The sequence below is a fragment of the Typopeltis vanoorti genome, chromosome 3 (genome assembly GCF_054136105.1).
Source record: "Typopeltis vanoorti isolate ZY-2024b chromosome 3, IOZ_Tvanoo_1.0, whole genome shotgun sequence".
NCBI classification, from domain to species: domain Eukaryota; kingdom Metazoa; phylum Arthropoda; class Arachnida; order Uropygi; family Thelyphonidae; genus Typopeltis; species Typopeltis vanoorti.
In genome coordinates, this window is record NC_143551.1 from 102,374,566 (window position 1) to 102,391,671 (window position 17,106).

Here is a 17,106-nt window from a genome sequence, read left to right on the forward strand (position 1 = left end):
CTTGGTAAGGGTTTTAATGATGCCATATTGTTGTGAGGGGTGGTGGTGGTAGAGTTTGTGAATGTATCTGCCTGTGTGTGTGGGTTTTCTGTATACAGTGAAGGCAAGTGTATCATTGGGCAGGTGCGTGACTAAGGTGTCTAGGAAGGGTAAACAATAGTTCTTTTCCTTTTCCATAGTAAACTGGATTCTTGGATGTAGACTATTGAGATGACCGAGGAAGGAGTAACGTGTCTGGGCCATGAGGTCAAATGGAGAACACATCATCTACATATCTTAGCCAGATAGAAGGTTTGAGTGGGACTGAGTCTATGGCTCGTTTTTCGAAATCTTCCATATAGAAATTGGCAAGGGGGGGGGTGAGAGGGGGGAACCCATGGCGGTTCCTTCTATCTGCTTGTAGATTTTGTTATTCCAAGAGAAATACCCAGAGTTGATGGCAAAGGAAAAGAGATCTAAGATGTCAGAGGGGAAAACGTTTTCTAAGAGAGATAGAGTGTCAGTTAAGGGAATATTGGTAACCCAACTCAATATCGCCAGAGTTGAAGATTGGTACTATCAACATAAGAAGCCTGAATGGCAAAGAAATGGAGCAAACTGAGGAATTAGATATGTACCAGATCGACATAATAAGGGTGACTGAAACAAAAAAGACAAAAACTGGTGAGATCTTTCTGAGCAGTAAATACAAAATGTTATATTCAGGCAATGACAATCAAGGAAAAGAAGGAGTAGCCATAGTATTCAACACAAAATATGAGGCTAATCTTCTTGAATGGCAGGCAGTCTCAAGTAGAGAATGGGAAACTGTACAATGAGACTTATTTGTGCCTATGGTCCCACAGAAGGTTCTACTAAGGTAGAAATGGAAGAATTTTTTGAGGCTCTCGAGAAAGCTTCTGACACAGTGAAAAAGGAAAAATTGGTCCAAGTTGGGGATCTAAATAGCTGAGTAGGAAGTGATTATCAGACATGCAAAAATATTTTGGGAAAATTTGGAGAAAAGAGCAAAGCAAATAATAATGGCAAATACCTGTTGGATTTCTGCTCTGGACATGGACTAGTTATTTCTAACACCATGTTCCAACATAAAAATGTGCATAAATTCACATGGAGAGAAAAGGCAAGGAATGATAAAAGTTTCATTGACTATGTTATTGTTGATAGTGATGTTTTCTCCCTGGTGCAGGACACCAGAGTGTACAGAGGATTTGAAATTGGAAGTGATCACTATTTAGTCTTGAGCAGGATAAAATTGAATTTCATATTGCAAAGAATAGCATTTAAGAAAGTTTTAAAGCGAATAAAAGTTGAGCAGCTCTCAGATGTGAACTGTAGACTAAAATACACAAAGATTATTGAAGAAAAAAATGAAAGAGTTTGAGAACAGGAACTAAACCTTGGAGATTCAGTAGCAAACATTGAAGAAAACCCTGATTGATTCAGCCAGAGAATCATGTGGTGAGGTTGTCTGCAAGGATAGAAAAATCAGAACTCCATGGCAGGAAGGAAAAGAAGAAAGCATATCAAAAATTCCTGGCAAATAAGTCAGCTTGTGCTAATACAGAGACAAATGTAAATAACCTAAATACTGTGTAAAAAAAGCTAAAGAGAAGTCATAGAAGGTGACAAAATATTTTGGAGGTTGTTAAAGAAGCTCAGAAATGGAGGAAAGAGTGCTGTAGAAGGAATTAAAGATGATAAAGGTGACATGAAAACAGGAGAAAAAGATATCCTTGAAGTATGGAGTAATTACTTCAAAAAATTGCTAAATGAAACAAGCAGTGATAGCATAGTGGTAAAATTCACCCAACATGCGTACAGTCAGGAATACATATCCATGCTTGAAGTACAAAAAAGCCATCAAAGGCTTGAAATGTGGAAAGGCAGCAGGAGTAGAGGATATTCGACCAGAAATGCTTGAGTATGGTGTTATAAAAGTCTTACAGTGGGTGCACTGCATAGTTCAGAAGACGTGGACAGAGGGATGAATTCCCGATGATTGTAGTAGAGCTCTAATAGTACCCATACATAAAAAGGAAAATAAAACTGAATGTGAAAATTATGGAGGTATTTCCCTACTGAGTGTTCCTGGTAAGATTTATGCTAGTATACTTGAGAAACGGTTGAGAAGAATTTTGAAAGAAAAGCTTGTTGAAGAACAAGCTGGATTCAGGCCAAATAGAGGCTGTCAGGATCAGATCTTCACTTTACAACAAACAGTCGAGAAACCATGGGAATATAACAAAGATCTGTATTTAAGTTTTGTCAATCTGGAAAAGGCATATGACAAGGTGCCAAGAGAGAAGGTACTCAATACACTACAGTTATATGGTGTCAATTTGGCATTACATCAAGGTTGATGTAATGTGAGAATTACAACTCAAATAAAGACAATACTTTGTCTTTATTTGAGTTGTAAATGAGCAGTTAGGATTGAAGGAAGTTCAGGAAGATGGTTTAATGTTAAATCTGGTGTGAGAAAAGGATGTACATTATCCCCTCTGTTATTCATTATCTATATGGATCATATTATGAAGGAAAGTGGTATTAAACCTGATATCAAAATTGGAGATGTTAATGTCAGCTCTTTGCTTTATGCAGACGATGTTATACTTCTAAATAAATCTGCTACAAGTCTGCAAGATTCCTGACTAAATTGAATAACTGTTGTAATAGATATGGTATGAAGGGCAGCAATAAAAAGAAAAAGACAATGAAAATAGGCAGAATTGTTGAAAATGTCAGCTGCGTTGTGAATGGAGAACCTGTGGAACAAGTAAAACATTTCAGCTACTTAGGCACGATTTTAAGTGATGATGATGATGGTAAATTAAGTATGGAAATAGACAACAGAATCAACAAAGCTGGTATTGTAGGAAGCCAATTGAATAAATTCATATGGAATAAGAGAGAAATTTGTCAGAACATTAAATTAGCTGTATACAAGATTGTGTTCATACCAGTTTTAACTTATGGATCTGAGAGCTGGGTCAAAAGTAAATTACTTAACCAAAGACTAGAGACTGCAGAAATGAGAGTCCTGAGAAAGATTAGAGGCATGAATAGATGGCATCAATGGCAATATATTAAAAACGAGGATATTTGGAAAGAACTTGGCATTGTCAGCATCCAGGAATGCATTAGCAGAGCTAATCTCAGGTGGTATGGTCACTTAAACAGAATGGGCGAGGAAAGATTAGCAAAACAAGTGTTCTCTGCTAGGTTGGCAGGAAACCGACTCAGAGGAAGACCAAGATATAGATTGATTGATACGGTTCAAAGTGCCTTAGATGATAGAAATATAAGATCTGATAATGTTGGAGTCTTGACAAGTAACAGACTGATTTGGAGGGAAACTGTAGATAGGAAGTTAGTAATGATGTAAATTTTTCATGTAGTGCTATCATATCCTGTACACCCCTTGAGGATACATGTCAGGAATTTGATGATGATAGTAATATTATAAAACATTTGGATGTCATATTGCTTGTTTTCAAATCCATGTTTCTTTCTAACCTTCCATAAATGGTATTTTAATTCATTAATTATAAAAATCAAAATTCTCTTTCCATTGCTGACAGGTGGTGGGTATTGTTTTAAAAAAAAAAAAACTGACTTGTAATGCCCAACACATTACATAATCTGTTCCAAATACGCAGGGCAAGAGGGCAGCTGTAGAATGCATGTTCTACCGTTTCCAATCGGTAACAGATGTCACAGATTGGGTTTCTGATGTTAAAGTATCTCCATTTGATGACATTGACTGGAAGGCGGCCATATGCACTGCAATTCTCCAAGCAAGATCCCTCCTGTTAGGGTAGCCCTGTAACCTTCATCAAGTTAGGAAACAAAATATTGTTGTCTATACCTAACTGTGGAACTTTGGCTGAAAGAAATTAAAGATTTCTCTATACCAAATTTTACTTTTTTTTAATGGAAAGAATGTCAATTCCAGAGTGTTTTAGCAGTCTTAGAATTTAGTACAGAATGTTGTATATTCAGGAACAATCTCAGCTTTTGGACCTGTATAATCATTAACTCCAAATAGGGGAAGATGAAAACCCAAGTAGTACTAAGCTGTCAACTCTCACTGTAGCAAACACCATTAAAACACAGTACAAAAAATTTCTCACCAAATCTTCATAAGCACAATGCTATTTTGAAGGAAATTCACTATACCAAACTATCTACTTTGGTCAGAACTTCTCAGTGATACGTTGTGAGTGAGTGAATTTATCATAACATTGTTGGCTATAGTTTTACTGTATTAAATTCATAGCATTTATCAGACTGTTACATTGTCCTGAAGCTTGCTTCTTGTTTGCTATCTAGAATTAAAATTTGTCATTTATTATTACCAAAAATCTTCTTTATGTATTAATCTCAATTTTTGGTATAGGTCTTTGGCATCGATTTGGTGGAAGTCGAAGGCAGGAAATATCAGTATATGCTCATCAATACTTTGGATAATTCTTCTAATTCACCAATTCCACTTTGGTAAGATTGTATGACTTATTTACCTTTAATTAGTGATTTTGCTGTATAATCATTATTTTAACATATGTTACACTGAAGTTTGCTAAAGGGGCAAAGCTAGACCTCTGATATTACCTCTAAGGAATGTAGAGAATGAGAGAGAAAAATTATAGCCATCATCATCATCAAATTCCTGCCATGTACCCTCAAGGAGTGTACAGGATATGATAGCACTACATGAAAAATTTACATCATTACTAACTTCCTATCTACAATTTTCCTCCAGATCAGTCTGTTGCTTGTCAAGACTCCAATATTAAAAAAATTTATAAATATTTTACTTGTCCTATAGGATCTCCATTCAGAATGCTGCTGAAGTTTTCTATGCCCCTGCCTATTTTCACAGTTTTGGTTTTTTCATTGCTGATTTTCATGCCAAATTTGTTGCAGCTGTTATTCAATTTATTTAGTGAATTCTGAGGATTTGCACATGTGTTTAGGAGTACAACATCATCTGCATAAAGCAAAGAGCTAAGTTTGACATCTCCGATTCTAATATCAGGCTTCATGCCACTTTCTTTCATAATGTGATCCATATAAGTGATGAATAAGAGTGGAGATAATGTGTATCCTTGTCCTATCCCTGATTTTACATCAGACCATTCTCCTATTTCCTTCAATTCCAACTGCTAATTGATAATTTAAATATAGACTATGTACTGCTCTGTATAATGTTCCATTCACCTCATATAATTGTGTTTTGAAAAGATTTTCTCTGGGCACCTTGTCGTATGCTTTTCCAGATCTACGAAACTTAGTACAGATCATAAATTATATATTTAGTTTAATCCTTAATCCAAGTTTAAGCAAACAAAGTTTGCACCTGAAGTATCTTCAGGACTGGGGCAACATGTGGCAAAGGTGGACAAACTTCACCCGCAAGGAGATGTGCAAAGCACATCTCCTTGCGGACATGTATAATGCTATGCATTATGGGAAGGGTCACTACCCAGACTGGTTTTGGCCTTTATTTGAGGTCTCTTCAGTGAGAGCCAGATCCAGAGGTGATACCAAGGTTGAAGCAACGCAGAAGTCATATTTACCTATACGAATTGCCAAAAGGTGTCACACCTTATTATTAAATTACTCTGGATTAGAGAAAGATTGGAAGAATAATAAGGTGTGACACCTTTTGGCAACTCTATAGTAAAGATGTCTATATGTCAATACACGACCACATATGAAATTTCGAGAGATGTATAATGGAAGTCAAGGCCTTTATAAGCTGAATCATCAAGAAGGATTTTGTCTTAGGTTTCTCAATCTTCTCTTACCTGGGTCCGTTACCATAAGAAGTATTGTGTCAATCGTCAGGACATCTCATTGCTGCACATTGCTGCCATGTTAAGGGTCCTGAAGGGAATCAATGACTCAAACAAAGAAGAAATTTGGATGGGAGGTCAAAGGAAAACAAGCCAGAAGGAAAGAAAGACAAAAAGAAGCACTTTTGTGTGGACAAAAGATTCATGTAAAAGGCAGTGCTGAACAAGAATTTTAAGTACTTATCTATGTGATATTTTCGAGCAAGAATGTACATCAGGTGTATCTGTGTATAGGTACAATAAGATTGTGTGAGTTAATATCGATATAAGCTCACTCAGGGTGTGTCTTAATCTCAATTGTGTATAAGTAATTATTGTAAAAGTAAGAAGATTACTGTACTAGATACTATAAATTAATACTGAATTAAGCTTATTCAAGATATGCTTTCTTTCAGTTTGTGTATGTATGACTAGAAGGATAATTTAGATTGTGACTTACTTCAAGGGAATTTACATGAATTTACATTTACATGAATAAAGAATTGTAATGCAATTTGTGTGTGTGTGTGTGTGTGTGTGTGTGTGTGTGTGTGTGTGTGTGTGTGTGTGTGTGTGTATTAATGTGGATCAGATCAGACTGCGTAAATAATCCTTTTGATTTAATTAAATAGTTTGTGTCCAATGTGAACAACACATTGGACTGATTCTGTCAATGCACTATCTGGAAAATTTCAAAGCTACATTAGATTATGTTTAAGTAATCAATAATTAAAGGTAAAGATTAACACAAGTGGGGAAGAGTAAAAACAATTTCTGCTTTGTCTTTAGTTTGAAAAACTTATCTCACACTCAATGCATGGTCTAACTGGTGCAGTCAGAAAAACAAATAAATTTGTTTAACCATAGAGTGCGAGAACATAAGATATATTAGAAATAAACAAATGGCGGTAGTCAATAGTTATGGCAGTCGACCATTTATGACATTTCACAAAGTTTTAGTCAAAAAAAAAGACGAAGCAGAGTTGCTAGAAGTGAAAATACAAAGAAGTTTAAACAGTATTATTGAGGTATGTTTAAGTGCAAGGATACCTCTCCAAAAACTCTTGAGTGATCTACAAGATCACTCTAAATCTCAGTGAGTGAACCTAAAGGATCATTATTAAACTCATTACTCCTGACCTGAATCACTCCAGAACAGGAAACTCAGCGGTGGTTCCACCCAATGACAGGCAAAAGCCTGTCACCAAGTATAGCCTTCTCTGCTCCCTAGGACAATTAGCAAAAAGGTGTTTGAGCTAGGATTTTAAGAAATACTTCCTTAGAAGTCAAATATAAGAGCTGACAATATTGAAGTCTTAAGAAATAAGAGAATAAATTACTTGAAGGAAAATTGTTGATAAGAAGCTAGTAATAGTGTAAACTTGATTAATTACATAGTACTAAAAATAGTATTCTGTACATCCTTGAGGATAATTAGCAGCCTAGCTTATTAGAGTGCCAAAGTGGGATTTAAAGAAGTTTCATGTTAAGTCACTAGAACAGTTTCCAAATTATATCCGCCATACTAATGTCATTAGATTACATGGATAAGATTTAAAAAAGAGAAAAAAATAGAGGATAAATCAGCATATTCCTTGTGCTGGCTGTAAAATATCTAAATTCACCATTTTTCTTTCTATATTGTTTTTAAATGAAAAATGAAGCTAACATGCATGTAAGTCCAAACCTGACGAGCACAAAATTGGTCTCTCCTGGTACTTATTCCCATGATAATACCCATTCTCATCATTAACACAGTGACATAACTATCACTCTTACACAAACATTCTCATCATTCCTCTCATCATAATTTAGTTTCCCCCTGACTCCGTGTTAGGTCTCATACCAATATTATATTTTTTTAAAAATAATATGCCTAATACTAGCATTCATGAGGGATCCACTTACCTGGAAAGATATTCCTTAAAAAATGATAATTTAGAATATGAGAAATATGAAGTACAGAAGGATTCTTCTTACACAAATTTATAAACTCGGCTAACTGTGAAAGTTGCCTTTTATCCATCTTTTCAGCCATTTTTCTTTTGTTGGGACGAAGAGTTAATGGGTTAGATGTTAATTAGTTCTTGAGAGATACTTGTGACATTAAATTAAGAATTATAAACACGTTAACACAAGAATATTTTAATGTTTGCCAAATATTTCAGTCTGAAACTAACAGACTATCCTCAGTGGCTTGATAGGAACAGTTTTTACAAGGTGGAATACAAACAATTGATTTCAAAAGTAGAATGAGCTGCATGATGTTACATTGCTAAGCATTAAATAGAGGTAAATTATAGGTACTAATTCACAATTTCATAACAATCGGCTAAGAAAGTGTGATGTAAGCGAGTGGGTTAGTGGTAAGAGCATTGTCATTAGAACAGATAGCTCTAGCTCTGTGAATTAGTGTTTTTAGAATACCATACTGTTGCGCTGGATGATGGTATAAATGTTTATGCATATATCTCCCTGTATGTGGCTTTTCTATAAACAGAAAAGATAATGAACCATCAGGAAGCCACATGATTAGTGTATTTAGGAAGGGCAGGTCTCATTAGCTTCCTGTTCCATTGTGAAGTGGATTTTAATGCACTAAGAATGTATCCAATATGCCTGGACCATGTGGCCAAATAACAAACACATCAATGTAGCATAGCTATCCTTTTTAAGATATGTTTTTCTAATATACTTTTAGGTGGTACTTTTTCTAATATACTTTTGTCTGTGGGACTGTTTGTGAATTTTAGGTGTTCTATATATTCTGGCTAGCCTGGTTGGCCAAGTGGTTAGCGTGTCTGCTCTCCAGCCAAGAGGCTGCGGGTTTGAATCCTGCCGTGGACATGGATGTTTGTGATTGTCCTACAAACATTATGTGGAAAGGGAATCTGCGGCCCTGCCACTAGCAGAAGACATCATTGGCAAAACCATGTGAGGTATGGCAGTGACCATACGATGTCTACGCATGTTAAATATGAACACTTTTTTTTTTCATATATTCTGGATGTCTTAACATGAAAAGGCTTGAGTTTGTTAACTATTATTTCTTTTAACCAGGAAGTGACTTTTCAATAATTTGCAAAGTTTATCTTTTGAGAATAGGATCATGAACAAAGGGGTATTTGTGGAACTACAAGGCAGGTGATTATGACATGCTTAGGAAAAAGCTTAAATCTGTACCATGGCATAAAACACTGCAGGGTAAGGATGTAGTGCATGGGATATAGTTAAGGGTCTTTTAGAGGAAGCAGTATTAAATTGTATACCTAGGGTAAGGAGTTAATCGGGCAGGAGTTAGATGGATGGGGGAAAAAAAAAAAATCAGCTGACTCCTTTTATTCCTGTGTAGGGAGTAGGTGAGGCCGTTTTTAGCCCTATGAGTAATATCATTAAGCATGAACTGCAGAAGAAGAAAATGCTGTGGAGGGTATTTAAACAGAAAGGTGACCAGCAAACTCAACAGTACAAGGCCCAGGCAAGAAAGGTGACCAGCATAGTAAGGAAGGCAAAATAAGATTGAGAAGAATTTAGCCGAGCAAGCCAAAGGAAATCTCAAATAGTTTTTTCGTTATGTGGCAAGTACGTGGGTGATCTGAAAAGTTCTTGGCCTAACAATGAAAAAACAATATAATTTCAAAATTATTTTTATTTTTCAACATAATCTCCTTTGAGACTAATACATTTATTCCAGTGATGCTCCAGCACCATTATCAAGTCCCTGTAGTGGATATCAGTAAGATACCCTTCATATACATCTCAAAATACCCCTCTACAGCTGCAATCAACTTTTGATTCTAAGGACAATGCTGACCAGCGAGGAAGATTTTTAGTTTTGGGAAGAGATAGTCAGATGGAGCCAAATCTGGGGAATAGGGTGGATGTTCCAACAATTCATAGTGCAGATTCCTTAATTTTCTTATTGCCAAAACACCTTTTGTGGATAGGTGCATTGTCCTGATGAAAGATGATTTTTTTTTCTTCTGCAAACCGGGGGATTTTCGTGAGAAAATCCCCCGGTTTCGTCTAGTCTGGTTAAGATTGGAATAATATTCCCCAGTTATTGCTTTACCCTTTTTAAGATAATTAATAAACAAAATGCCTTTAGCATCCCAAAACACTGATGCCATGACCTTGTCTTCTTTGGCACTGAACAACTGGCTTCTGTCCACTGTTTTGACTGCTGTTTGGATTCTGGTGTGTAATGGTGAATCCAAGTTTCATCCATAGTAATAAATTGATGCACAAAATCAGTTTTATTCTTGTTAAAACGCTCCAAGCACTATTCAGAGATTTTCATCCGAGTGTATTTTTGACTGCTGTGAGCAAACATGGCACCCATCTTGAAGAAAGCTTTTTCATTTGCAATTCTTCATTCAAAATATATTCTACACGTTCTTTTGAAATGCCTATAGTCTCAGCAATTTCACACACTCTGACTAACCAGTCATCCAATACCACATTGCTCACTGATCAATGATTTCTGGTGTTCTTACACTTTTTGGACGTCCTTCACATGGATCATCTTCAAGGCTGGTATGGCCGCGTTTAAACTCGGAAGCTGATGATGCGAAATTAGGTGGAGTAATAATTAATCAAGGTAATGTGGAGAACTTGCAGGAAGATTTAAATAGGCTGTCAGTGTATGTGCAAAAGTTAATGATTGTCAGTTTAATATTGAAAAATGTGAATTATACATTTTGGTATAAATAGATTATAAGCTGTGTATCACATTGATGGCACTGTACTCCAGGATATAGATGAAGCTAGAGATTTAGGGGTGGTTGTAAACAGAGCTAAAGTTTAAGACATGTTGCTAAGGTAGCCCATAAGATTACTTGGCTGTTGAACTCATTAACAAGTAAAGATAAGGAAGTTGTCATTCCTCTTTATCAGGGCATGATATGCCCATATCTGGATATTACTGTGTTCAATTCTGGTCCCACAGGGTTTTTTGGGGATGAGGAAGCTGTGGAGAGGATTCAGAGGTCAGTGACCAAGATGGTGAGTGGCCTGTGGAATGTTCCCTATGAGGATAGGTTAAAGTAGTGTGGATTGCAGAAGTTGGTTGATAGAAGTAAAAGAGGGATATGATAGATAATTTCTTAAAGGATTTTATTGGATTGTTGCAGCAGGAATTTTTCAGCACTTGGCTAGAGGGACCATAACAAGGGGTCATCCCTAGAAGTTGAATACAGATGTGGTCAGTAGGGGTGTGAGGACTAGATTTTTTGCTTGGAGAGTGGTAAATGAGTGAAATGGGTTGCCAGAATCAGTTGTGAGTGCTTTTTTTGTTAATGGGTTCAAGGAGAAGTACGATAGATTGTGTGGATAGATCAGGTCTCCGTGATGAGGCTTCTGACTCCATGGAAGTGCCTGTATAATAATGATATATGATCTGATGTTGACTGATCTTGTGAAAGTATTCATTTTGCTTTCATATTCAGCTAAATTCATCACCACAGTTACATTACCTTTTGTCTGCTTTAGTTATAACAATATTGTTATTACAGTATAGCTCTAAAGCACTGATTTCCTTTTTTTGGCATATTGTGCTTGGGAGGTTTGGATTGGATTAAGATGTTGGCCACATCCAAATGAATGTTATTGGTTATCACTGGAGGCAGGCCATTTATTCCCTGTTAAATGGAAGCAATTATTTTGGCTTTTGGAACTTGCCTTGGAGTAACGGCAAAGTTATGTCCTCGACTTAACATGCTAACAGCTTCATCCGCTAAGGTTTCCTATGATAAATTGACAATGACGTGATCTTGTAGTAATTGCAGTCATTTTGAAGCACTACATTGTCGAAGGATTTTAAATTTTTTCTGGTGCTGGTTTTTGACTTTAGTAATTTTTTTATCTGCCATTGCGTCGGAGATACTGACAAGGATAGCCCACAGTTCTGAGTTTAAAATATCACAAAGTTCCTTGCGTAGAGCATTGATAGTTGCATTTATTTTTGAGGGTTCCATGTGAGTAGTAGTAACTTTTCACAAACTATCAGCTAATGAGTTAATAAACATTAATTATTTTCTTATCATTCTTTGTTGTAATCGAAACTGTTGAAATAAACTAGCATGTACTGCCATCACATAAGCCTTTCTTTAAGAAATATACTCTTCTTTCCAAGGTAAATAGAAGAATCGTGTATGCTTAACAGATCAGCATTTTACAAATAAAATTGCTTGTAATGAATATTTAAGAAAATTAATGAGGCCTTAACAAAAAAATCTGATGCCAGCTATTTGTAGATCTCTATGTGAAATACATTTATTGCTTTGTGCATTCTCTCTCTCCTATTGATCTAAATAAGTGATTTAATTTTTTATGAAACAGTTTCATAACAAGGGAACTACACATATTTCATGAACATAATTTTAGTAACACTAAAATTATGTTTTCAGATAAAATGTATTTTTCAGCTTATAGTTGATCATTCGTTGTATACTTTTTTTCCAGTTCAGATAATCAGTATGCAGAAATTGGTTTATTAATGGTCATTTTAACAATAATTTTTATGGAGCAGACACCCATACGTGAAGGTAAGCCATTCAAGCTCTTTTTGATTGATAGGTTTTTGAAAATACTGATTTTATATATATATATAACCTATAGCCTATAGAAACAAATATATATATATATATTTGTTTCTATAGGCATCTTTTTTTTTTTTTTTAATGAGTCGTAGACCAGTTTTCCAGCAAGAATTGGATTTTATATTGGTGAATGGTGTGCATGTATATGTATACACACATACACACTTTTATCTTTTAAGGTTACATGGTGGTCAGTATTCATAGTGAAGAATTTATGGAGACACAACACACATGTTAGAATAATTATTTTACTTTATGTTCTTGAACCAACAGACAACCAACCTTCAAGAACCAACAATAGAATACTTAACATATACAATATCTCTTGCAAACCAGTAATACAGTTGGCACAAAACAGTACTGAACTTCGCCCCCCCCCCCCCCCCCGGTATGAGATATACTATTCTACTGCATGAACATTAATAAAGAGCATGTATAGAGTTTACGTCATTATATTAGCTATAGCAATGGGGTTGAAGCAAAGACTTTATTGTTGAGCATTATTTTCATTTATACAGAGCTGGTAGAGCAAATGGTTCAGGCCTACAACATGTTTGTGAACAGTTTGTTTATCATTTCCATAAGTGCACTCCAAACAGTAGTGTCATCGTTGCCTTAATCGAGAGGTTTTGACGTACCAGGAGTGTTCTGCTGCAATGCCAAGGGCACATTCAAGGAGACCATGAACTGTTAACACAAATAAGAATTAAGTGTGTGCTGAAGCAAGTGTATAAGTTTGGGGGAGACCATTGAGAATCACGAGTATGTGGTGGAGCAAGTCTCTAAAATGGCGAATAGTGGTAAAACTTGGGATACTGAGGCAGTCACTACGGAGAATCATTGAGTGCCTTTTCGTATCATTCAGGTGGGTCAGTGTTCAACAACAACTGATTATGCTGTGGTAGGAATACTGTGCACACGTGCTGGCCAGTATCTATGAAGATCCATCCTTCCTCCATAATGTCTGGTTCTTGGGCGAAATGCATTTCCATCTAAGCAGTTATGTGAATAGACGAATCTACAGGTTTCTTGAGAAGCCTCTTCACAAAATCTTTTCCCTCCTCTTCATGTAAAAAACATTCCATTTTGTGTACAGGTATTCCAACAGGATGGAGCAACCTTTCACACGTCACAGGGTTCTAGACCCTATTTATCAGAACACGTCTCCCAGGATGGTCATTTCGAGATTCACAGAATTCCCATGAGCTTCATGTTCTCCTGATCTCATATCACTTGATGCCTTCATTTGGGTTATGTTGAAAGAATGGGTATTCCATCATGACCTACCTTCAACTTTTGATGAACTAATGAATAAAATTACACAATATGTCCAGCAGATATCCCAACCCTTGTTCATCCAAGATGACAGAGAACCTTCACATGCATTATGAAATCTGACTTGAAAGACAAGGTGCCCATTTTGAGACTATAATAAACCTGTTTATGTTTACTCCATAACATATCGTTGTAGTTATTCAATACTGTCTTTTTTTTTTTTCTCCATACTGTACAGTGGTGGTGCTCAACTCATCCAACAACACAATAAAGATGTATGCTTTTCTAATCCAAAGGACACAGCAAGCAACTTCGTTAAAAAATCCTTCATCATCTCAACAAATTCCTATTAAGTGGGATCTGCCTTACTGAAGTAGAGCCATTAAACCTGACACTGACATACAACAGAGAATATGGCACAATGTCCTCCCCATCTCCTAATGTACTATACAAATTTCATTCTAAATTATCAAAGCCTCTTCTACAACAGAACTTGATCATCACATGTATCTGGAATGTCCCATGAACAGCAGACTGATCTGCAGCTCTATCAGGATAAAGGATAAAGCTGCAGCTCTATCAGGATAGAGCTGCAGCTTTATCCTGAAGGCAGCTGCATTCAGAAGAATACTTGAATCTTCCATTTTACAGTCTAGAAACCACCCAGTCTGCAACTGTCTCTTTATCACTGTGACAGCACTGATGTATAGCTTTTATCTTCGACACACAAGTCGAGTACGACACCTTCACTGAGAGAACCAACTGACTCCCTGCTTGCAGCTTTTAAACAAAATGTCAGAAGCTATTTTCTCCACAAGCATCATCATCACAATGGTATGTATGCTTATGCATAAGTAAAGTCGATAAAGTTTACTTTATTACTAACTTCCTATTGAAAATTTCTCTCCAAACTAGTCTTATCTGTCACATCTCCATTATTGTCAGATTTATTTTTCAGTTCTCCTAAGGCACTTCTAACTGCATCAATCCACGTAGAACTTGGTCTTCCTCTGGGTCTTGTTTCCTGCCATCTTGACATTAACATGTTTTGCTAACCTTTTCTCTTCCATTCTGTTTAATTGACTATACCACCCGAGATTAGCTCTACTCACACATTCTTGAATGCTAATAATATCAAGTTCCTTCTTAATGTCTTCATTTTCAGTGTGAGTCTGCCACCTGATCACCCTCCCTAATTTTTCTCTGAACTTTTGTATCTGTGATTTTTAGTCTCTGATCAGCTGTTTAATTTCTAATTAACTGTTAACTAATTAACTAATACATAAGTTAAAATAGATTTGAACACTATGTTGTATACGGCCAGTTTAGTGTTTTGACTAATTTACTACTCTTTTATTCCATATACATTTATTCAGTTGACTCCCAACCAAATTTTATTTTAAAAAGAATTAAAGTTGAGCAGCTTATACATGTATACTGTAGACTCAGTTATGAAAACATTATTCACAAAAAAATGAAACAGTTTGAAAACAAGAGTCAAGTCTTGGAGTTTCATCGACAAACTCTGAGGAAAACATTAATTCACCTAGGGAGGCACATGGTAATGTTGTCTGCAAAGGTGGGCATAAGTTACAGTCCTGGAAAAGAAGAAAGCATACCGAAAGCTTCAAGTGAATAAGTTAGCAGATGCCTTAATAAGAGTACCGTGAAAAATGTAAGAGAGCTAAGCTATGTAATAATGGCTAAGAAAAAAGTTAGGAATCACTTTAGTAAGAATATAGAAGATAAATATTAGCAAGATAGCAAAATATTTTGGAGGCTATCGAAAAATAAGTCACAGAAAGACTCAGTAAGAATATATAGAAGGTAAATATCAGGAAGGCGGAAAAAAGGTTTTGGAGGCTATTGAAAAAGCTTAGAAGTGCTGTAAAGGGAATCAAAGATGGAAAAAAAGTGACATAAAAACTGAATATAGGAATATACTGGATGTGGGAGTAATTACCTTTTAAAGATTGTTAAATTAAACAACCAATGACAGAACAGTAGTAGAAAATCCACAGCGGAAATGCAAACGGAAATACACATTATACTTTCGGTGAAAAAAGCTGTCAGAAGCCTGAAATGTGGAAAAGTGGCTGGACTGGATGATATTTAACTAGAAATGCTTAAATGTGGAAGTATAAAAGTTTTACAGTTGGTTATTGAGGGCTTGGTCAAAAGGTCAAATTCTGGATGATTGAAGTAGAGCTTTCATAGTTTTCATCTTTAAAAAAGGGAATAACACTGAATGTAAGAATTACAGACAAATTTCAGTACTAAGTGTTCCAGCTAAGATTTATGCAAGCATACTGGAGAAAAGGCTAAGAATACTTGTGGAAGATAAACTTGGAGAACACGTTGGGTTCAGGCAAAATAGAGGTCAGGATCAGATTTTCACTTAAAACACAAATAGTTGAGAAATCATTGGAATATAACAATGATCTCTATTTAAGTTTTATAGATCTTGAAAAGTTTTATAGATCTTGGGGGTGCTTAAGGGTCAAAGCTGTATAACTGAGAGGAGACCTCCACATAGCCTTTAAAGGAATGCGGAGAACCGACCAGGACTTCTGACCTAATGTCCAATCCTCACCTTCTCGTGGTGCACTCTGTTGGGTATCTACTTTGATACTGAACGAACGAGGATGGGCTGGCAATTTGGGATTTAGCCGGCCAAATTGTATTCTTATTTGGTTAAACCAAAATAAAAAATGATGGTACAACATGACAAAATTTCATGCCGGCTGGGGTGTCGCCCGGTTAAACAAGGCCCCCGTTGTTTTCACCAGGGGACCAGGGTGAACAGCGAAAACTCAGCTACTGGAACAAATCTGAAAACAAACCCCAACTCAACATCACCAGAGTTAAAGATCGGTACTATCAACGTAAGAAACCTGAATGACAAAGAAATGGAGCTAGCTGAGGAATTAGATAAGTACCAGATCGACATAATAGGAGTGACTGAAACAAAAAAGACCAAAACTGGTGAGATCTTTCTGAGCCATAAATACAAAATGTTATATTCAGGCAATGACAATCAAGGAAAAGAAGGAGTAGCCATAGTATTCAACACAAAATATGAGGCTAATCTTCTTGAATGGCAGTCAGTCTCAAGTAGAGTAATGTGGGCAAATATGAGAATGGGGAACTGGACAATGAGACTTATTTGTGCCTATGGTCCCACAGAAGGTTCTACTAAGGTAGAAGTGGAGGAATTTTTTGAGGCTTTAGAAAAAGCAACTGACACAATGAAAAAGGAAAAGTTGGTCCTTGTTGGGGATCTAAATAGCAGAGTAGGAAATGATTGTGAGACATACAAAAATATTTTGAGAAAATTTGCAGAAAAGAGCAAAGCTAATAATAATGGCAAATATCTGTTGGATTTCTGCTTA

At 36.1% G+C, this 17,106-nt stretch overlaps 1 protein-coding gene across 1 annotated transcript in view; it reads left to right on the forward strand.

Annotated features, from left to right (window-relative positions):
• MAGE (necdin, MAGE family member) overlaps positions 1 to 17,106 on the forward strand; it is a 207,129-nt gene that overhangs the window by 84,465 nt on the left and 105,558 nt on the right. Inside the window, exons 6-7 of the mRNA XM_090390466.1 lie at positions 4,403 to 4,500; positions 12,303 to 12,385. Of these exons, the coding sequence (XP_090246592.1) occupies positions 4,403 to 4,500; positions 12,303 to 12,385 (181 nt within the window). The remainder of the gene's footprint in view (positions 1 to 4,402; positions 4,501 to 12,302; positions 12,386 to 17,106) is intronic.